The 23979-nt window shown below is 44.7% G+C and overlaps 1 protein-coding gene across 1 annotated transcript in view; it reads left to right on the forward strand.

Annotated features, from left to right (window-relative positions):
• The window catches only part of FER (FER tyrosine kinase), a 772263-nt gene that overhangs the window by 428674 nt on the left and 319610 nt on the right, over positions 1-23979 (forward strand). The window contains exon 13 of the mRNA XM_069226363.1: positions 14635-14691. Within this exon, the coding sequence (XP_069082464.1) occupies positions 14635-14691 (57 nt within the window). The remainder of the gene's footprint in view (positions 1-14634; positions 14692-23979) is intronic.

Consider the following 23979-nt stretch of genomic DNA (forward strand, 5'->3'; position numbering starts at 1 on the left):
GGCAGCAAAGTAGATGATTACAAAGGGTTATATGACTTGATTCTGAGAGAACATATGCTTAGTATTTCTTTTACAGAGTTGCGCCAGCACTTGGTAGATAGTAAGCTGACTGATCCCAGGAAGCTTGCTGAGGAGGTGGACCTCCGGGTTAGCACCAGAGTGTCCAAGAAGGCATCTGGTGGGGGGCCCCCACAAAGTTGGTCAGTGTTCTTCCCAAAAGAAGAAAGAGGGGGGAGAAAAACGTAAAGATAAGGAACTCTCAAAAGGCCCCCAAAAACAATTCCAAAGGGGGAGGTGGTAACCATTCCTCTTCTAGATTTGGGAAGAAACCAGGGTTCTTTGACAGAAAGTTAGGGAAGTTCATCCCCAAATGCTTAGAGTGCTACCAGCATGGGCACTCTAAGGGTGACTCCCAGTATTCCAAGAGAGCACAGTCCACCACTGGACAGACACCTGGGTTGGGTAGTGTAGCGCTCGGAGGGCAGGGGAATAGTCCCAGATAGCTTTGGGGGGCAGACAGAGGTGTATGTAGTATCCCTGGGAGATAGAGAGATGGTGCCTAAAGCCCACATTCCTGCAAATACTTCAAAGTATAGGCAGCGGGTCACCATTGATGGGCAAAGGGTAGAGGCTTTGCGTGACACAGGAGCCATTATGGCTGCTGTCAAGAGTCAGCAGAGCAGATAGTCCCTAATACATTCCACCAGGTCATAGTTGCTGACAATCGTGAGAGTCACCTACCAGTGGCTCTAGTTCCCTTTGAGTTTGGGGGGGGTCTCTGGTACTCTGAAAGTAGCTGAGAGTCCTGCCATGCCTGTAGATTGTCTGTTAGGCAATGATCTTGAGCATACTGCCTGGAAGGAGGTAGAGCTCAGATCCCACCAGGAGATGTTAGGTTTGCTTGAGTGGGTCTGCATGACCACAAGATCCATGGCTGCCTGGGAAGGGGGTCAAGGGTGTCTGGAGCCTGGAACAATGGCCCAGACAGCTGCAAAGAGGGAGGGCAAGAGGTGCGGGAAACCCTCCTCAGATGTTCCCACAGTGGTGGACGGGGCCCCTGAGGAGGAGAAGGAGGCCCCTGAGCCAACTGGAGAGGCCATAGCTGACCTGGGCAACCTGCCTGAACTTGCTGGAAGGCAAGTAGAGGCTGGGCCAACCAGGGCAGAATTCTGCAAAGCGCAGAAGGAATGCCCCACCCTTGAGGGTCTGAGGTGACAGGCCACAGCCCAAGCAGCTGGTGAAGCCTCTGGTGATCACCATATCTACTAGGAGAATGATCTCCTTTACAGTGAGCCTAGGGGCAGCACTTGTGCTGGTGGTCCCCCAGTGTTACCGGGCCTTCCTACTGGGTTTGGCTCACGACATCCCCCTGGCAGGACATTTGGGCCACGACAAGACCTTTGCCAGGCTTGTCACCCACTTCCATTGGCCTAGAATGCGGGTAGCCTCAGATAATTTCTGCAGGGCCTGCCCCACCTCCCAGGCTAGTGGAAAGACAGGGAAAAGGCTTAAAGCCCCCCTGATCCCACTCCCTGTCATTGGCACCCCCTTTGAAATGGTGGGCATCGACGTCATTGGCCCTTTGGACTCCAAAACTGCCTTGGGCAACACCTGGTTTTAGTGGACCATGCCACCTGCTACCCAGAGGCAATCCCACTGAGAACCGTGACTGCACTGGTGGTGACATAGAGCCCTGATGGGAATATTTACCCGTGTGGGATTCCCTAAGTAAGTTGTGTCTGACAGAGGCACAAACTTCATGTCTGCATACATAAAGTCCATGTGGGATGAGTGTGAGGTGACCTACCAGTTTACCACCCCTTATCATCCTCAATCCAATGGGCTTGTTGAGAGATTCAACAAGACCCTTAAAGGGATTACCACTGGCCTACCTGAGGCCATGAGGCATAAGTTGGACATCCTCTAGCCATGCCTGCTGTTTGCTTATAGAGAGGTGCCCCAGAAAGGGGTGGGATTCAGCCCCTTTGAGCTTCTCTATGGTAACCCTGTCAGGGGACCTCTAAGCATAGTCAAGGAGGGCTGGGAGAAAGCTTCCAAGACACCTCCCCAGGATGTGGTCAGCTGCATGATGGCCCTCTGCAACCAAACTCAAAGCTTTTGGAAGCAGGCCAAGAGTAACCTTGAGGCCAGTCAAGAGGTGATGAAGGAGTGGTATGACTGGAAGGCTACTCTAATTGAGTTCTCACTTGAAGACAAGGTTTGGGTAGTGAAGCCAGTAGAGCCCAGGGCTCTCCAGGACCGCTGGTCTGGCCCATTTGAGATCAAGGAGCGGAAAGAGGAGGCCACTTACCTAGTGGACTTCAAGACCCCGAGGCACCCCTTAAGGGTTCTCCATCATAACAGTCTCAAACCTAATTTTCAGAGGTCTGAGGTCAGTATCCTCCTTGTGACAGATGAGGGCATGCAAGAGGAGAGTAAACCTCTCCCCGACCTCCTCTCTGCCAAAGAAGGTGATGGGTCAATGGAGGGTGTGAATCGCTCTGACTCTAGATCAGAGAGGAGACTGCTATGAGGTGCTGGAACAGTTTTCTTCCCTGTTTTCCCTTACTCCTGGACTTACCCATCTATGTGTTGATGACATTGACACTGGAGACAGTCCCCCTGTAAAGAACAGAATTTACAGGTTGTCAGGTAAGGTGAAGGTCTCCAAGATGTTGACCCTAGGGGTTATTGAGAAGTCCAGCAGTCCCTGGCCCAGCCCTGTGGTGCTGGTACCTAAGACTGCTGCCCCCAGTGCAAAGCCAGAACTTTGGTTCTGTGTGGACTACCGGAGTCTCAACTCAGTTACATGGACTGATGCTCACCCCATGCCCCAAACTGATGAGCTCATTGGCAGGCTAGGTGCTGCCAAGTTCCTGAGTACTTTTGATCTTACATCAGGGTACTGGTGGATCGCCTTGACTGTGGGGGCTAAAGAGAGATCTGCATTTTTGCACACCTGATGGCCATTACCGGTTCCGGGTGATGCCTTTTGGGTTAAAAAAAATGCCCCGCTACCTTCCAACAGTTGGTTAACGGGGTCCTAGCTGGCAAGGATGCCTACTGCACAGCCTACCTAGTATGACATACCTGTCTATAGTTCCAGCTGGGAGGAACACCTGTTCCACCTCAAGGAGGTGCTTCAGGTTCTGCAACAGGCAGGCCTGACCATCAAGGACAGTAAGTGCCAGATTGGGCAGGGTTCTGTGGTGTACTTGGGACGCCTAGTAGGTGGTGGCAAGGTGCAGCCCCTCCAGGCCAAGATTGAAACTATCAAGGCCTGGCAACCACCTAGAACACAGACCGAGGTGAGAGCCTTCTTAGGCCTCACTCGATACTACCGTAGGTTTGTCAAGGGCTATGGTACCATTGTGTTGGCCTTGACAGAATTTACTTCCAAAAAGCAACCTAGGTTGGTGACTTGGACAGAGGCTTGCCAGAAAGCCTTTGACTCCCTGAAGGAAGCCATGTGCACAGCCCCCGTGCTCTAAGCCCCTGACTACTCCCAGGAATGTATTGTGCAGACAGACGCTTCAGAGCATCGCATAGGGGCTGTTCTAGCACAGCTAAATGAGGACGGCTTAGACCAACCAGTAGTCTTTATTAGCAGAAGACTATTACCACAGGAACAGAGGTGGAGTGCTATTGAGAGAGAAGTATTTGCTGTGGTCTGGGCACTGAAGAAGCCGAGACCATACCTGTTTGGGACTCACTTCCGGGTTCAGACAGACCACAGGCCCCTCAGATGGCTCATGCAGATGAGGGGTGAGAATCCTAAACTCTTGAGGTGGTCCATTTCCCTACAGAGGATGGACTTTACGGTGGAGCATCGCCCGGGGATTGACCACTGCAACGCTGATGTTCTCTCCAGATACTTCCGCCTTAGCGATAAGAGCTCCCAGGAGGTTGGGTAGCTCTCCCCACTTTCATCTAGGGGGTGGGACACTTGTTAGACCTGAAAGCCTTAGGGTGGTCACCCCTAACTTTTTGCCTGCCTCCCTCCACTTTTTAGAGACTGTTTTTGCTGGTTTTAAGACTGCGCTCTTGCTCTCTCCCTTTAAACATGGCAACATTGGATCATACCCAATTGGACTATTTAATTTACTTATAAGTCCCTAGTAGAGTGCACTATATGTGCCCAGGGCCTGTAGATTAAATACTACTAGTGGGCCTGCAGCACAGATTGTGCCACCCACTTAAGTAGCCCCTTAACCTTGTCTCAGGCCTGCCATTGCAAGGCCTGTGTGTGCATTTTCACTGCCAATTCGACTTGCCATTTAAAAGTACTTGCCAAGCCTAAAACTCCCCTTTTTCTACATATGTCACCCCTAAGGTGTGCCCTAGGTAACCCATAGGGCAGGGTGCTGTGTAGGCAAAAGGTAGGACATGTACCTGTGTAGTTTACATGTCCTGATAATGTAAAACCCCTAAATTAGTTTATACACTGCTGTGAGGCCTGCTCCCTTCATAGGCTAACATTGGGGCTGCCCTCATACATTGTTTAGCTGCTGATCTGGAAGGAGTCGGAAGGTCATATTTAATATGGCCAGAATGGTGATACCAAATTCTGCTGACTGTTGAAGTTGGATTTAATATTACTATTTTAGAATTGCCACTTTTAGAAAGTGAGCATTTGTCTGCACTTAAATCTTTCTGTGCCTTACAATCGACGTCTGGCTGGGTTTAGTTGACAGCTCCTTTGTGCATTCACTCAGACACACCCCAAACACAGGATACTCAGCCTCACTTGCATACATCTGCATTTTCAATGGGTCTTCCTGGGCTGGGAGGATGAAGGGCCTGACACTTGCATGTCAAAGGACTATAGCCTGCCCTTACACAAAGGACTGCCACACCCCCTACTGGGACACTGGCAGGCAGGATTAAACTGAAAGTTGACCTGGTGCACTTCTAAGCCACACTTTGAAGACTTCCCCCACTTCAAAGGCACATTTGGGTATTTAAACAGGGCCTCTGCCCCTACCAACTCGGACACTTCCTTGAGAAGAAACTTGAACCAGAATCTGAATCCTGCCAAGAAGAACTGCCTGGCTGCCCAAAGGACTCACCTGTCTGCTTTCTGTGAAGGACTGCTGTCTTGGTGTTGCCCTGCTGCCTTGCTGCTCTCTGGCTGAGGTGAAGAAGTGCTCTCCAAGGGCTTGGATAGAGCTTGCCTCCTGTTCCCTGAAGTCTCAGAACCAAAAATACTTCATCTCTACAAGAAGGACTCCTTGTGCTGTGAAATTCGACACACAGCCTTCCAGAAACTACGCACAGCCTGCACCGTGGTGAAAATGTCACCACACGCCGAACTGGAATGACGCAGCCCGACTTTGCAAAGAGAAGATCGACGCAGCGCCAGCATAGCGACCAGAAATTCGACGCACGGACCACCGAATTGACACACAGCTGAGCCGGAACAACATAGCCCAACTTCCAGATTGGAATCGACGCATCGCCTGCTGTGCTGCAGAAAATTTGACACATCGCCCACCGAATTCGCGCAGTTCCTGTGACTTCATCCTGCCAGCACAGGAAATCCACAAATCGTCCCCGGGGCATCTGAAAATCCTGCAACCTGAAGAGGATCCACAACCGAGCGCTGGAAATTGACGCAGAGTCGTCCTTGTGTGAAAACTAATCGACGCATCACTGTGTGCGGCCCGAGAAATTGACCCAACACACCCCTTTGTTTCCACGCATCTCCTCATCTGCGGTTCCTTGCAGAGAGTTTTTCACGCGAACCAGGTACTTTGTGCTTTGTTTGCTTTTAAAAGACTTGACACTTTATATCACTTTACAGAGATATCTGAACATATACTTATTGCATTGTTTTTTGTTTAATAATGCTTTATTGAATAAGTTAACAAACAGTAGTACAATAAGGTAACTACATTGGAACAAAAAAAGTCATAGGGATAATTATACCTATAAAAACAATTTATATACTCAATCAGAATAAAATATTGTACCATAAAATAGCATTTTTGTTTTTTTTTAGTAAAGAAGAAAGAGAAGAGAGAAAAGTGAAAACAATGCAAAATAAAGATCACATGCTCTCAATAGAGCAACCATTAATTCTAAATTAAAAAAAAAGAGAAAAGAGAAAGAACACAAACAAAATAAAGGACATTCAAGGAAGTTCAAAAGCAGTATTAACTGTAGTATGAAAGGTCTTGTGTTGTGAAAGAAAATATGTAAGAGGAAGCCATAACTTGTCTCTTTTAATTAACAGTTGAGTAGCATTAGCATTTGCTCGATCCATTCTGTGATTATAGCAAATCAGATTCCACCAAGCTACAACAGATATTTTTGTGGCATCTTTCCAATTAGAAGTTATAATTTGCAGTGCACTAGCAAAGAGTAAATCAGCCAGTTTGCCACGCAGGGATTGTGAATGTCAAATAGGTGAGTTACTACCCAAAGAAATATGTAATATACTGAAGGGTACCTTGATAGACAAAATTTGATTGACTTTATCCCAAACTTGTTTCCAAAAAGTATGGACTGAAGGACATTAAAAAAACATGTGCATATAATGGCTTTTTTCTTTAGAACACGACCAGCACTTGTCTGTAATAAGTTTAAATTTATAAAGATCTATAGGAGTATAATACAACCGATTATAAAAATGAAATAATGTTTTGGTTGTAGATGCTGAACGGGATGTTGTATGGAGTTTTTACCATATTTGTTTCCATGTAGATATAGGAAAATTTTGATTTTGATTGAAATCCTGTTCCCATGCCAATTCTATTTTAGACTTTGGTCTCACCCAACTGGTATGTGTAAGAGTTCTGTATATAAAGGATGCTGGGACTTGTGAGGAGAAATTATAAGGCTGGGAAATAGGCTGTGTAGAAGAGGGAGTATCCAAAGTATGAGATAACAATTTATAGAGGACAGCGGAAAGAGATTGGTACTGCACGGCGTAATGAGAGGAAATATGAAATGTCTGTTGAATATCTTAAAATGCAAGTACAACATTATCTAAAATTAAATGATCTAAAGTTATAATGCCTTTGTGTATCCACACCTTCCAGACTAAAGTTCTATTATGAATTTTAATATCCTTGTTGTACTATATGGGAGTTTGCTTAAGGTTCTCAGATGAGAAGTAAGATGCAATAAGTAGTGGCTTGGCACTAGAGATAGAATGAGTCATTATCGGAGATTGAAGGGATTTAGGGGGTTTTGAAAGCTGAATTGCATCTCTAAGAGTAAATGGTATAATTTGCGAGTGTTCCAATTGACTCCATAGAGAGGTTCCATTGTGAAAAGTGGGAGAGAGGGACATCTAGATTTGTTTTAAAACAAATGGAGAATGGTATCTTTTAAGGCATGGAAAATTTACACCTCCATTATCTCTAGGTTCTGGTAGTTTGATTAAAGATATACAAGATTTACGTTTGTTCCATAAGAATTTCATAAATTATGTATTTATATATTTTTTTTAAAAACAGATGGGAGTTTAACTGGGAGCATAGATAGATAAAAATGTAAAATGGGCAACAACATAATTTTGATTCTGGCCAATCTTCCCCACAAGTTAAATAAAGAGGGTACCATCTGTCAAGCAATTTCAAAATCTTTGACTCGACGTCTTTGAGATTATTCTGAATAGTGTGTTTAATAGAATTGGAGTAGGATATGCCCAGGCATTTAATATGCTTAGAGTTCCAAGTAAAACCAGTTTCTTTAAACATGTCGGGTGAACAATAAGCATTTAAAGACAAAACCTCTGATTTGTCTACATTAAGCTTATATCCTGAGACATTTGAGTATTCTCGTACTAAGCGAAAAAATTCCGGAATAGTCTGTTGAGGATTATAGATGAAGAGCAGAATATCGTCAGCATATGCTGTAAATGTAATCTCTATGTCTTTGTGCTTACAGTCGTAAAAATCAGGCGACCCACGTATTCTCTAGAATGGGTTCAAGGGCTAATATAAATAAAAGCGGTGATAGAGGACAACATTGTCCAGTACCACTGTGTAGGGGGAAGTAATGGGATTGTTTACCATTGACTAAAATAGATGTAGAAGGTGAGGAGTATAAATTACTAATGAGTTTAATAATATGAGAACTAAAACCATGCCATTTTAAAGCTCCAAACATAAAATCCCAACAAACTCGATCAAAGGCTTTTTCAGCATCGAGAGTTATAGCAGCTATAGGGTCCCTGGACTTAGAAGCAAGATGGAGAATATTGAGATAAGTTCTAGAATTATCTGATATGTACCTCCCCTTAACAAAACCTGACTGGTGAATGTCTATTAAATCTGGGATAAAATGATTAATACGTAAGGCAAGGACTTTTGCAATAAGTTTACAGTCAACATTGATAAGGGATATTGGTCTATAATTGCCACATTTGGATAAATCTTTATCTTTTTTAGGAATCAAGCACAACATAGCTTCAAAAAAGTGCCCTTTGCTTGATCGTGCGATAAGAAATATTGTATAAGTGTTAATAACTTTGGAACTAAAAGGGATGCAAATGTTGAGTAAAATTCAATTGAAAAGCCATCAGGACCCGGGGCCTTATCTTTAGGAAGTTTGGTGATGGCATTTTTTATTTCTAACTCAGATAGCTCAGAATCTAATAGAGACAAGTCTACTTTGTGTCATAGGAATAAAGTGGAAGAAAGCATCAACCTCAGATATATTAGAAGTATTTTCGGGAGTATATAATGTGGTATAGTAATCAATAAAACATTCCAGAATTTTTAAGTCATTTGTGTGTCTGTTTCCAAATGTGTCTGTGATAACAGTAATTTTAAACTTTTGTTTTTTAATCTTTAAGTAGTTTGCCAACAGTTTACCCGCTTTATTTCCCCCACCCCATAAAATTTGGTATTTATTTTTGAGTAGAGTACCACATGCACTATCCAATGATTGCTTATTGTATTGTAATTTAGCATCAGTCAACCTGGACAGAGTATCTGGTTTGTTAGAGGAGAAGTATTCATGCTCTAGACGCTTTATTTGTTCAAGTAATTGAGAGGAAACTTTAGAATTTTCTTTCTTTTAAGTGGCAACATAATCTAAAATAAAGCCTCTAGCAGTAGCTTTGAATGCATCCCATATAAAATTCATCTGAGTATCAGAAGATAAGTTGTGCCTAAAAAATTATTTAGAAAACATTGTAAATTGTTCAATAAATAAATGGTCTTGCAATAAGACGTTATTAAATCTCCAGCGATTAGAAGATGAGGAAGTGCCTGGAAAGTTCAAATCAGTAATTACCGGGGCGTGATCTGATATAAGACTAGACCCAATGTCAGTATGTGAAATTGATTGAAAAATATTTTGTGTAGCAAATATATAATCTATTCCAGAATATGAGTGATGTACTGCAGAATAAAACTTAACTTCTAAATACATTTGGATGTACAATTCTCCATATATCAGGTAAACCTCTGGAGGAGATTGCTTGATGAAATGCTTTTTGCATTTTATTAGGGATATAACGAGTTTGAAAACGACGATCTACAAAAGGATCCATAAGATGATTGCAATCACCTCATACCACAAGATTGTCAGAATTGCAAGATAGTAATAAAAAATAAAAATGTATCCAAAATTGAGGCACTACTCCAGTTGGACCATAGACATTGCAACTGGAGTAAAGCACCCCATTAATTTTAGCTGTCAATGATAACCATCTACCTATAACATCTTTAAGCTCTTCTATAACTTGTATATGTAAAGATTTATTAAACAAAATTATTACTTCATTCTTGTTATGAACTGCAGAGGAACCAAAAGCATGACCAACCCAATTTCTATTTAAACTTTTGAAGTCCTGCTCTTTAAGATGTGTTTCTTGTACGAGAGCAACCTGACAGTTTCATTTAGAAAGATGTTGGATCACTCTTTGTTTCTTATCCGGATTATGTGAACCCTTAACATTCCATGAAATAATACGAAGACTGGTCATTTAACTGGGGAAAGACATATAGACAACAGCCCCTTAACGAAATCTAAGCTACATACAACATATGAATCGTAGAGTAAGGTGGAAGGGAAAATTCTGAACACATATCCAGTTTAGGTTGCTTGTGGATGCCAACATTGCATTGTAAGGTAAAAAAAAATATAAAAGAAGAAAGAAAGATGAAAAGAGAATAAGAGAGTACGAAAGAGATGGAGAAGTAAAGAGGTTGCTAAAGCACCCCATTGATAAAAGAAAAACAAGATGACGAAAAGCCAAAAGGCTTCAGTCATAATTATCCTGACAAGAAGAATATATTTTGCAAAGGAGAAAGGGAGGAGCAAGAAAATTAGAGGCCAATCAGCAACAACACCCCGAGGAATTCAAATAATTATATAGCAAAAGGGAGAAGAGACATTAAAACAGAATAAATATATTACAGTATAAACAACTGACGACGTGACTTACCAACAAGGGAAAGAACACTATGATGACTAGCTATACAAGAATATAGACACAATCGGAAAGGGAATTTTATTTGCTTGACATTTCAGTGTTTTCAATACCTGTAAAGAAAAAATAAATGATTTAAAAATCCAACATTAACCAATCAAGTCTTGCTGAGTTCCATTGCCTCCCTCTTGTGGGTATATATAAATTGTTTCAAATCAGGGATTTTCAAAAGTAGTTGTTCTGTCCTTGAAGGTAACTTTAAAGAAACAAGGATGAACAAGGCCAAATCTAGCGTTCATAGATCTTAAAGCTGGTCGGAGATCCAGAAATTCTTTCCTTCTTTTGGCTGTCCCCGTGGCCACATCCTGGTTAAAGAAAATCTGTTGGCCTGACCACAACATTTGTATATGTTGTTTGGCGGCAGTTAAGACCGTCATTAAATCTGAGTATTGTAGAAAGAGGGCGATAATTCCTCTTGGTTTAGATGTAGAAGAAGGACCAATACGATGGGCTCTCTGAATGTTAAGGACCGTGGTATTCTGCAGACCAACAATCTTTGCAATAGGAGTTTGCAAAAATGTTATCAAATCCTGGCTATCTGAGCCTTCCGGAATGTCATAAATGTGAAGATTATTGCGCTGATTACAATTTTCCAAATCTTCTGTCTGTTTTTTAAATAGTGTGACTTCTTTAGTCAGATTATCAACTTTAATAGTACTGTCTTGTGTGTCGCTGATCCTCTGCTCCACATCAGAAAGTCGAGAATCCAGACGTGACCATTTCTCCTCAATTTGTTGTAGTGCAATATTTGTTTCCATAACAAAAGGCTTTATTAACTTGAGTTCATCCATAATGTCTTCCAATGTAAGTGGCAATGGAGACTTAGTTGGAGAGGATGGGTCCTTTTTAGCTCTTTTGTTACCCCTGGAGTCTTTACGACCGTTATAATTAGACACAGAGGATATTGATACTTTTGAAGTATGAGGAGTCTCCATTTTAGCAATGCAGTGTAAACTTAATACAGTATTTTTAATTGATGTTCTCTCTTCCTCGGTTAGGTCACCTCAAAGGACAAATTAAAAAATGTATAGAAGAAAATGCAAAATGAAGAATCTAAAATGATTTCGGAGTCGACATCTCAAAATGGCAAAAAAAAAAATATAGAGGTCCCCACATTCATTAAAATAATAGTGGGTAATATAGCGCATGGCCAAGGAGAAAAAAACAAAAGTTTTAAGAGTAAAAGAGGTCCTCACAAAATGGCGCCAACATTTCTGTGAGAAAGGGAGCAGCAGGTTTAAAGAAGTAAACTCCGTGAAAAAACAGAGTTTAAAAGATTAAAAAACTCACCAAACTGCTCCTTGCATATTCACAGTGCCCGTTTTGAAGAAGAAATGTGCCAGTCGTTGAATAAACGCTCCCCAGGGAAAAAAATTGGCCTCTGCGGTTCGGGAGTGTTGCTATCTCGTGGCCATCTTAATTGCTCCAGCCTGCGATCTCTCACTTATTGCATTTTTAATCGTTTTGACCTGCATTTATCCAGATAAATATTATATATTTTTCTCAAACTGTGTGGTGTATTTGTGTGGTGCTATATGGTGTTATTGTATGATTTATTGCACAAATACTTTACACATTGCCTTCTAAGTTAAGCCTGACTGCTCAGTGCCAAGCTACCAGAGGGTGGGCACAGGATAATTTGGATTGTGTGACTTACCCTGACTAGAGTGAGGGTCCTTGCTTGGACAGGGGCTAGCCTGACTGCCAACCAAAGACCCCATTTCTGAGAGTTACCTTAAGGCACAAGTTATATTTACTTAAGATGACTCTGCCTATAACTGGCAAATTTCTAAGGTTTTATACATTTTAAATGTAAGCCTAACTATAACATCCCTGTAACCTTTGTTTTTTTTCAGTGACTTTCTATGTTTTTTTTTTTTTTAATTCTATTTCGTAGCTATAACATCCCTGTAACCTTTGTTTTTTTCAGTGAATTTCTTTGTTTTTTTAACATATATTAATTTTCATTACTATATGTTAATCCAACCACCGTCTTCAGCCGTGCGCAGTGGCAGTTGGCCACAGGGCTCTGTGGCCAACCCCCTATAGACCACCCAACCTTGCACCGTGCACAGCCTTCACCCATGTGTAGCACAGGTTGCCTGCAAGACCTGGCCTGCATCCAGACTTTGGGGCCAACTTCACTAACCACCCAACCTCATGCTGAGCATTGCCGTTTGGCCATACGTGGCAGGAGTTGTCTGCGTCCTTCCTGGGTGTGAGAGGTTGTATCTTGGGGGTGAGAGTGGCTGTCAGATTGTCTGTCTGGGTGTGAGAGTGCATACATCGGTGTTTTAGTGGGTCTATCAGTGTGTGGGCGGGTCTGTGAGAAGGTGCATGAGGGTGTCAGTGGGTCTGTGAGTGGGTGCTTGACAGTCTGAGTGGGTGCGTAATGGTCTCAGTGGGTTTGAGTGGGTGCATGAGGGTCTGAGTGGGTCTATGAGTGGGTGCTTGGGGGTTTGAGTGGGTCTGTGAGTGGGAGAATTGATTGAAAGAGTGCGAAAGGAAGTCCGAGAGAGAGAGAGTTTTTTAGGCTTTGATGTCTGATATACTTAGAATGAGATATTTCTATCCAATTTAAAATAAAGAATGTATATTTTTTTTAAATGTATATATATATTTTTTTATGTTATCCCTTTATGGACTTTCTCGGACTGCGAGGAAGCCCTCAAGGGCTACCCCACGCTGCCTACATATTTTTTATTAATTTATTATTTTTTATTTATATTAAAATGCCCCTATGGGCTACCGGCATTGCAGGGCAAGCCTTAAGGCTTCCCCTGTAGTGCCATTGCTTTAGCAAGCACAGAGCTGCTTTGACAGCAGCTCCCTGGTTGACAGACTGAGATGAAAGATCTGCTGTTTGCCAGCGGGACCTGCTTTAAAGGTCCCGCTGTCAAACAGCAAAGGGTTTGCTGTGGCTTGGCTGCAGCTAATCCACAGCAAACAGCTTTGTCCCAGGGGTGGGCACCCTAGGACATAGCAGATGCCGACCCTGGGGGGTGGCGGTCCCCAGTTCCATCAGTGGCTTTAAGAGTGGGGACTGCGCGGCCCCTCTCCAACAAGGACATAGCCCCCGAGTGGTGTTGGTCCCTCGGGCTTGAGGGTCCCCTTTCTTTTCTTGAAGAATTTCCCTGAGGATGGTGGTCCCCGGGGCAGCAGGGGGTGGGGAGGGGTTGCACGGACCGCTCCTGAAAACACGTTGCTTTTTGCCCCGGGTGGTGGTGGTCCCTGGGGCGTGAGGGGGCACAGGTCCCCCTGCATTAAGTCCCTGGGGCTGTAGAGGAGGCCATCAGGCCTCCCCCTCTTACTAAAAAATATTTTTGCCTTTCGGGGTGGTGGTCCTTGGGGTGCAGGGGGGCTGGCCCTCTCCCCCAACTCTTATTTGGACATTTGCCTCGGGGAGGTGGTGGTCCCTGGTACTAATTAAAGCCCAAGGAGTGGGGCCCCGTGCGCCTCCCTCCTTTTTGATGCCTCTGGTCCTGGCCCACCCCGGGGGGTGGGGGGGGAACAAATAAATTCTGGGACTAGGCTGAAGGAGAGTCCCAAGAAGGCTGCCAACACTTCCTTGCTGAGGTGTTGGGAGCCCATCAGATATCAGCACGAGGACAGTTGGATCTATGGAGGATCTGCGTCCCTATATATCTATATTTATGGGCCTTAAATTTCTCCAAAACTACTGAACGGATTCACACTAAATCACAAAAAACGTGTTCTGCGTAACAGAATCTAGCCTTGTGCCAAATTTGTGTAATTTTGTTCAGCGGTTTGGCTGTAGGCGTGTCTAAAGGTTCAATAGAAAAAAGAATGGGGAAAACGCGTTTTGGGCCCTCCCTTTTTCTCTGCCCCACTTGACAGATCACCCCGAAACTTTCTAGACCGAAGCTGAATTTTGCAAAGCATACGTTTTTAAAATGTTCTTTGTTTCTGAATCAGCCTCTGTCGGCGTCATATACTTTTCAACGAAAATGTGAACGCAAAATGTTTTAAGGTGTGCCTTTAGCGTGCAGCGTCTGGCGACTAATGGAAATATTATTTTCTGTGCTGTTTTTAATTTGTTGTGCCGCAATATATAAAAAAAAATTGCACAGTCTCTGAAGAGCTCCGTTTTTTGTCATGCTATTCATAAACTAGGTACAATAAAATATAGTATTCTAAACAAAGTTTTTTTTTCTTTGCTGCAGGACAAGAAATGGGTTTTGAATCATGAAGACGTTACGCTGGGAGAGCTGCTGGGTAAAGTAAGTAAGCGACTGGGCTTGATATAAAATCAGATGTAGGCTTAAACACATTGAACTGCATATTGAATTTTAGCCGTATTTCAGAATTTAGTCTGTAGAGTTTGAACTACGAAATCGTTTTCATTATTTTGTTTTGATGCAGTCTTCATTTGAACGCTTTCAATAACATCACTCAACGTTTGTAAAGTAACATAGGTTATTAACCTAACATGTTTTTCCTGGATAACCTTCGGTGGTATAAAACCATGCAGCAGAAATACCAGAAGCCTCAAGAAATATAGCATTGACTTTTATGAATGTCCCCTGAATGTAACGGTAATTATTTTTTTTAAAAGACGTTGCTCCATTACTTTTAGCTTGTCTTATGGCGCCACGTGCAGTAGTAGGCAAATGTGGTAAATCTATTATGATGCAGTGCATGCTACAGCAACTGAATCGCATGAAGACCGTCTCTGAAGCGCCCTCCTGCCTGCTTGCATTGAGAATGAAACCCCAGCAGCCTGTATCCTGAGCGGCGGCTCTCGTCCCTCTAGCTGCCTCCGAGACTATCTGAAAGGCCAGGGCACGAACGCACACGCATTGGTAGGAGGACAATAATTAATTACCGAGCCACACACTGCATACATTATGCTCTCTCCTGCCCCTCTGAAATGTATTAACTACCCAGGGGAGGGCCAGTTGCCTATAACCAACGGTAGCCCGTAGGGCCCCATTGAATATTAGATGGACCTCTGCCACATGGGAATCTTGCCCCCGGCCACACGATAGGACAACTTGCGGCTAAATGTTCATCCTAGGACACCCATTGAGTGAGCAGAAACCAACATAACGTACACCTGCAACCCCAATCAATCAATCAATCATTAAATTTATAAAGCGTGCTATGTACCCGTTAGGGTTTCGAGGCGCTTGGGGGGGGGGGAGGGGTAGCTGCTATCGTTCGAAGAGCCATGTCTTGAGGAGTCTCCTGAAGGTGAGGAGGTCCTGGGTCTGGCGTAGTGAGGTCGGGAGTGAGTTCCAGGTCTTGGCGGCGAGGTAGGAGAAGGATCTGCCGCCAGAGGTCTTGCGCTGGATTCGGGGGACGATGGCGAGGGCAAGGTTGGCAGAGCGTAGTTGGCGTGAGGGAACGTAGAAGTTGAGTCTGGTGTCGTGTAGTGCCTTGTGTGCGTGGGTGAGGAGTTTAAAGGTGATCCTCTTGTCCACGGGGAGCCAGTGGAGGTCCTTCAGGTGGTGGGAGATGTGACATCGGCGGGGTATGTCGAGGATCAGGCGGGCGGATGCGTTCTGGATGTGTTGAAGTCGTTTGATGTCTTTTGTTGGGATGCCTGTGTAGAGTGTGTTGCCGTAGTCGAGTCTGCTACTGACGAGGGCTTGGGTCACCATCTTTCTGGTTTCTGTTGGAATCCACTTGAAGATCCTGCGGAGCATGCAGAGGGTGTTAAAACAGGAAGAGGAGACAGCGTTGACCTGTTTGGACATGGTGAGAGCGGATTCGAGGATGAAGCCGAGGTTTCGTGCGTGGCTGGCTGGGGTGGGTGGGGGGCCCAGGGCGGTGGGCCACCAAGAGTCGTTCCAGGCCGAGGGGGTGCGATCGAGGATGAGGACTTCCGTCTTGTCGGAGTTAAGTTTCAGGCGGCTGTTGCTCATCCATTCGGCGATGGATTTCAGTCCCTCGTGGAGGTTGACTTTGGCGGTGGGAGGATCTTTGGTCAGGGAGAGGACGAGCTGGGTGTCGTTGGCGTAGGAGAGGATTCTGAGGTTGTGCTGGCGGGCCAGTTGTGCGAGGGGGGCCATGTAGATGTTGAACAGCGTTGGGCTGAGTGAGGAGCCTTGGGGGACGCCACAGATGAGGTTGGTGGCTTCGGAGAGGAAGGGTGAGAGTCGGGACTCTCTGGGTTCTGTCGGAGAGAAAAGAGGAGATCCAGTTGAGGGCTTTGTCTCGGATACCGGCTTCGTGGAGGCGATTTAGTAGGGTGCGGTGGCAGACCGTGTCGAAGGCAGCGGAGAGGTCTAGGAGGATGAGGGCTGAGGTTTCGCCGTTGTCCATTTGTTGTCTGATGTCATCTGTGGCGGCGAGGAGTGCAGGCTCTGTGCTGTGGTTGCGTCTGAAACCGGATTGGGAAGGGTCTAGGATGGAGTTGTCTTCGAGGTAGTGGGAGAGCTGTGCGTTGCCGATCTTCTCGATGACTTTCGCTGGGAAAGGGAGGAGGGAGATCAGACGGAAGTTTTTGAGGTCGTTGAGGTCAGCCTTAGGTTTCTTGAGGAGGGGTTGGATTTCTGCGTGCTTCCAGCTGTCCGGGAAGGTAGCGGTGTTGAAGGAAAGGTTGGGTTTGGGGGCGATGGTGACGTCGGCTTTGTTGAAAACGTGATGTGGGCAGGGGTCAGAGGGAGATCCTGAGTGGATGGAGTTCATGGTCTTTAGGGTTTCGGCGTCGTCTACTTGGGTCCAGGTGGTGATGCGGTCGGCGTGGGAGGAGTTGTTGGGGGTGGGGTCTGGCGGAGGTGTGGTGTTGAAGCTGTCGTGGATGGCTGCGATTTTCTGGTAGAAGAAGGTGGAGAGGTTGTCACAGAGTTTCTGGGATGGAGGGACGTCGTTGGTGTTGGGGTTGGAGAGTTCCTTCACGATGCAGAAGAGTTCCTTGCAGTCGTGAGTGTTGTTAAGGCGTTCTGTGAAGTGGGAGCGTTTGGCGAGTCGGATCCGTTGGTGGGGTTCGCGGTTGGCTTCCTTGAGGGTAGCAAGGTTGTCGGGTGTGCGCTCGAGGATCAATTTTTTCTTGAGTTTCTGGCAGGTGCGTTTGGAGGTGGTCAGTTCATCTGTGAACCAGGCTGGTTTTTTCTTTTCTTGGTTGATGGTGGGTCTCTGGAGTGGTGCTAGGATGTTGGCGCAGTTGAGGATCCATTGTTGGAGGTTGATAGCGGCGGAGTCCGGGTCGGTGGGGTCGGGTGGTGGGTTTTTGGCGAGGGTGCTGGCTAGTTGATCTTCAGTGATTTTTCCCCAGTGGCGGTAAGGCGGTAGAGGGGTGTGGTGGTGTTCACGTTCAAGAAAAACACCGAAGTGGACGCAGTGGTGGTCGGTCCAGTGGAGTTCGGAGATGTGGCTGAATGAGATGTGGTTGCTTGCAGTGAAGAGTGGGTCAAGGGTGTGGCCGGCGATGTGGGTGGGTGTGTTGACCAGTTGACGGAGTCCGAGGTTGGAGAGGTTGGTGGTCAGTGATGCGGTGTTGGCGCCACTGTCAAATACGTATGTATACAGAAGTTATCTGCAGCATACCTGTTCCAAAGTTAATCGGGTGGCTCCAATGATCTCACTTTAGCACTTTCCACAGCGGAGCTAGGGATGACTCAAAACAGCACAAGCTTCCTTTGGAAAGGCATAAACCTGGGGAGGGGGAGGAGAATACACTGGAATACAAGGGTGGCGCAGCGGGAGGATCTGGGACCGAGCAGCCCACTGGAATGAACACCATTATGGCTGGATCCAGTGTGAGCTTTTGAGCAACTGATGCACGCTTCGAAACCCTCATGAATCGCCTGGACCGGATGGGAGAATGCAAAGACAAGCAAAACACAGGCCTTGATGGAACCGAGGAACGCGTACCCAGACTGGAAGACGTCGCCACCACTGTGGTGAAGAGACTGGAAAAGTTGGCTGGTTCCCTAGCAGGGCACCGTATACTGCTAGTCAACATTTATGCTGCAAACACGGAGACGCTGGAATTTTTTCGACACTACACACTACTTAATCGAATGGAAAATGACTACATTATATTGGGTGAAGATTTTAATATGCTTATGGACCCCCTGCTCGATATCACGGCCCAATCCCACGGGGGTAAACCCCAGTCCCTATGCGTACTGCAGGGCATCTGTGTCGAACACACCCTTCTGGACCGATGGCCCCTGCGACATGCCTCCACACCTGCTTACACTTTCCGTTCTGCTCCCATGATACATGGACACGCATAGATTACTGGCTTTTATCCACAACAATTACTCTATGTCTTCCATCACACATCTCCCTCATACCCCTTTTAACCACTCCCCGGTGGTGCTTACCATAAATATACACATTGGGGGCGAGGGCTGGAGTGCCAGTGTTGCTTCCCCAATATGGTGGTGCATGATGAGCTGTTCTGTTCGGAGCTTCGCTCTCCAATCATTGAGTATTTTGAGCTCAATGTAGGCTGCGTCTAATCACAAACCATTCTGTGGGAGGCATTTAAGGTATAAACCAGGGACATATACATATCTAAACACTCTGGAGTACCGAGGGACTTGCATAGGAGTTTAGCACGCATTGAAGCAGAGCTGACAGAATTCGATCATGCGAATACTCGGCGGCCTGACGAGTCACAGTGGCACCAGCGTGCGGTACTGCTGGCTGAGTTTTGAGACCAAGAGAGTGAGACACACTATCTGGGAAAGTATGCTGCGGCCCGCCGTGATGGGGAGGGCGAGAGACCTTGTCTAACACTGGCCAGATTGCTGAGGCCAAGACATCTCCTCTCTATGTATTCCAAGGCCCTAGTGACAGGAGCGATCCCCCCCTCCCCCCCCTCCCCCCCCCCCCAATATTACGAGAAGCGGCGATTACACTTTTATTAATACCGGGCAAAGATCCACAACATTGTGGGACATATCCTCCATTATCACTGCTGAATTTTTATGATAAAATCGTGGCCAAAATGCTGGCATCTCACACCTAGCAGTACTGATGGACAAAATAATTTCTCCGGCACAATCAGGATTCATCCCACACCTCTCAACATCGCTCAGTTGCACTGTTTTTGCAGTACTCAATAGAATCTCCCCAATGTTAACTGCCATGATGGCCTTATTAGATGCTACAAAGGCATTTGACTCCTTAGAATGGCAGTCCCTACACTCCACACTCCTCAAGCTATCCATCCCACAAAACTTTACTTCACGAGTCCAGCTCCTCTACACATCCAACTGCTTGGTTGAGAGTCAATGGGGCACTGTTAGCCCCATTGGCAGTCACCAGGGGAACTAGACAGGTATGCCCTCTGTCACTGTCACTGTTGCTGTTTATAATAGCAATGGAGCCTCTTTCAGGCCACCTTCAAGAAAAGCATTGATTACAGTTTAACCCGGGACCGCTCCTCATTTCACTTTGAGGACGATATACTGCTATTTCTTCGACACCCTGACAAAAACCTGTCACCAGTCCTCTGCGAGATAGTCAGATACGGTTCTTTCTCTGGCTTACATATTAACTTCACTTAATCTGAGTTATACCCATTCACAGATGCTACAACCCCAGTGCATTGCGAACTCTCTCTGGCATGCTGCATTTTTTGGGCGTTTCCTTCCACCTTGACAAAGAACAAACCGTATGCCTTAATTACGGCCTGCCAGTAGACAAACTGACAACCCAAATAGACTGATGGATCAGTCTCCCACTGTCAAAGACCGGATGCATTGCTATTCTAAAAAATGGTGGTATACCATGCTTTTTATACCTTTTTTTTTTTAACCTTCCCATCTCCCTCGCCAATTCCTTTTTCGCAACACTGAGGAGTAATCTGCTCTGGTTTATGGGTAGACTGACACCCCGCATTGGTTGGGACACCTTAATACTCCCGTACGAGTATGGAGGGTTTGGATTTCCGAATCTTCATGTATATTATCTCGCCGCACTGTGTCAGTATGCATGCCATTGGTACCATGCTGATACTCTCCTTCCATACTCTAAACCTGAAATGGACCTGGCAGCCCCAACCTCATTGCGAGCTTTGTTACCCGCAGGCCTTCCCACAGACCCTGTCCACTACCAAATGGGCTTGGAGAAGACTTTCCCGAATGCTTCGTGCGGGCCTGCTCTATTCTCCTGCTATTCGGCTGGGGAATAATCCTTGGCTTCCCATTACACACAAGAAGCTGGTTCACCGAACAGTGACAAATCATGCTTTGCATACTTTTAGGGATTTATTTCCTGACGGGCATGTCTTCACCACAGGGAAGATGCTAGATTCCACAGTGCAGCACATCTGGACAGGTTTGTGCTCTGATGGCTGCAGAGTGCATTTAAAGCCGCAGTCCCTACTTACCCCCTAGCACCAGATGATTTTACCCCACTGACTTTAGTAATCTCCCATAGTGACGGAAGTCTACTGATCTCCAAATTGTATCACACCTGCTTATGACTCTTACTGCCTCGTGACTCCAAACGTTGGGTGACTTGGGAAACTGACCTGGAACACCTCTTAACTGACATGGTCTGTTATGCTTATTGTACGTGGACACGTCTCGTATCTTTTAACCATCGCTGTAAACCCCACTACAAATTCCTGCGTACAGCATACATTACGCCTGCAACCCTAGCTCGAATAGACCCTTCACGAGCCCCTTAATGCCTGAAGTGTCCCACAGCATGCCCACAGCAGATTTCGCCCATATGACGTGGACATGTAGTGTTATTGCATCTTTTTGGAGGGAGGTGTTTGACTGACTAGCCCTGATGATACTTTTTACGCTTGACCCTACTCCTTTATTAGCTGTACTAGGCTATTTAATGGATGTACCTATTACAGTACGGCACTTTGTGGCCTTGGCGTTATTACTGGCAAAATACAAGGTAGCTATACTCTTGGGGAGCAGACGCCCACCTGTGGTGGAAAAAAAACTGAATGTACTGCTATACCAATAGCGAGCTATATGTGGCTTTACAGCCACCCACCTCCCGAGCTAAAGACATCTGCCACCCTGTAAGATATTATCTACTGACACTGGGGTCTCAGAGATCAGATACATAACCTTAAACGCACCCAGAGATGTATAATGGATGCAAATTCCTACTTTCCACATACATAGACTCTGTATTGATATTGGTTACTATGGGCCTGATTCTAACTTTGGAGGACGGTGTTAAACCGTCCCAAAAGTGGCGGATATACCACCTACCGTATTATGAGTTCCATAGGATATAATGGACTCGTAATACGGTAGGTGGTATATCCGCCACTTTTGGGACGGTTTAACACCGTCCTCCAAAGTTAGAATCAGGCCCTATGTCCCTTATACAGCCATGCCGCCTCTCTCTTCTGGAAGGACGCTTATGCTGTTGGTATTTTACTAACGATGTTTTAGTTTTGTTGCATTGTATTTTTCGATTCCTCATCAGTTTTTTTCCTATATGGGAAAGCAAGATATATGACTGTAAGCTATGAGAAAAATGATGAAGTTTTAAAAAAAAAAATACCCCTGTGAAACTTTGGATTAATCACCATGACAGCCCCAAACAACTCTGCACATCTTCACTGTTGCAAATGCCACTAATATTATATGAAAAGAGAGACCCTATTGCAGAAGCGTTATTTTAATTATCTATTAAGAAGAGGTGAATTGTCCAGTAGCTCAATCTATGGCAGTATTACTCTGATCCATTTGAGCTAAAGTATTTGTTTTGGTCTCACAAAATGAGTTGGCAAGTATGGTAAATCCATAATTGTGCAGCAAATGCTGCAGCCTCAGAATGGAATAATTCCACTGTACCTGACTATTGTTTACTCGAAAATCTGTTTATGAAAAGTAAGCCAAAACTAAACATTTTAATTCCAATAAAAGTGCACATGGGTTAGCTGCACATTGTTTTTACAGAGAACAACACGTAGTTAAAAAAAAAAATCTTAATTACGTAATTATTGCTCACTAATTTATACTGCAGACAACAAAACTGTACAGTCCTGTATTTCACTTATTATTTTCAATAAACATTTCACTGAATAAATGTAACACCCTTTTCAATCTATTTCCCCAAATGTTATATAAAAAATACAAAGTACATGGCATGTAATATCGTCCAGCATTGCCTTCTCAAGGTTCTCGTGGCATGTACAAAGCACGCGATCCGCAGCCTTCTTATTTGTGATGCCAGTGGAACCCCTCAGTCTCAGTGGCAATATATTGAACTATATTACACAGTTTCCAGGTATGTAGCCTCTTTATATTGAATATTTGCGAAGAGTGTAATATGCTGCTTATTACCGTTGTTGATAGCGGGGCAGCATCAAAACTAATGCGGCGAAACATCGAACAGTTCATGAAGTCCCTCTGTTTACTGATAAATATCATGTCTATTGGTCTATGTATCTGCATGCGTGTTTATGAAATTATTTTTTTCATTTATGTTTGTTAAAAAAACACTCTTTAAACAAGACCATGATGCAAAGGGGTTACATCTTTGCAGTAAAGTGAAGTCACAATGAAGAGGCCTGGTTACTGTTCTGGGGGTTGATGTCCGGTGTAAAGTAATTTAACATACAGTTTTAAAGGAAATAAACAGTATTTTGGTTTTTGCACAATAGATACATGTTTGCTAGTTAAATACAGTAGTCCAATAATCCTATAAACTAATCTCAATTTTTTTTTCCTAAGGCTATGTCTGATTTATACTTTAAGGAGACTATAGTAGTGAGATACTTTTCTGAAATCCAACCAATACGGCAGCGAGATAGCTACATTTGCTGAATATTATCACGTCCCAAATTTTATATCGGAAAAAAATAAACATTTCAGTCTTACTGATTAACTGGTGGTGACTTTTGGTGACTTAACTAAAGTTTGCCCTTTATCCAAACAGGATATTGTAGGATGGTTTGCAGCCCCAACCACCTTTTGTCATGCCATAGGTAGTCCCCCTTATCGACAGAGTGATTATAGTAATGATGGTGGCAGGGGTGAAGCTGGTGGATTTCCGTGGAGTGTCCACATGCACACTGGAAAATGTTCAAGTGACAGTTCTGTTTGAATCCAGATATTATAGGGTAATCACGAGTGCAGCAAGTGGGTGCCACTGTTTCAATAATTTAATTCTATCCTCTCTGCTTCCTCTATATTGCAGTGGTTCAATGTAATTTTGCTGCTTTCTCTTGCAGTAGAAGCATGTGAAAGCAACACTACTAGAAAATAAACCAGATATTTATGTGTAACTAAAACTTTCCAGTGCTGGTGGTGCCTTTCATAAATTCTTAGGTGACCATGTCTCCTGTCTGATTCCGAGTCTTATCTGTAAGTTATCCTTTTCATCCTTGAAATCTGTGCTGTCATGGCCTGTAGCAGGAGTTGAAGCCAGAGCACATTCACAACGTTGGCGTAAGCGCAGGGGCATTGAATGATGTGAATGTGTTAAACACGATTCTTTGACCCTTTGGGCAGATTAGTATTATTTGGTACTCTTGTAAGGTACCAGTCGAGTCTCAGTTCAGCTATGGGGAATGATTTATGAATGTGAACCTATGAAAGATTCCAGTGCATTAAAACTGTTGT

The sequence above is a fragment of the Pleurodeles waltl genome, chromosome 1_1 (assembly GCF_031143425.1).
Source record: "Pleurodeles waltl isolate 20211129_DDA chromosome 1_1, aPleWal1.hap1.20221129, whole genome shotgun sequence".
NCBI classification, from domain to species: domain Eukaryota; kingdom Metazoa; phylum Chordata; class Amphibia; order Caudata; family Salamandridae; genus Pleurodeles; species Pleurodeles waltl.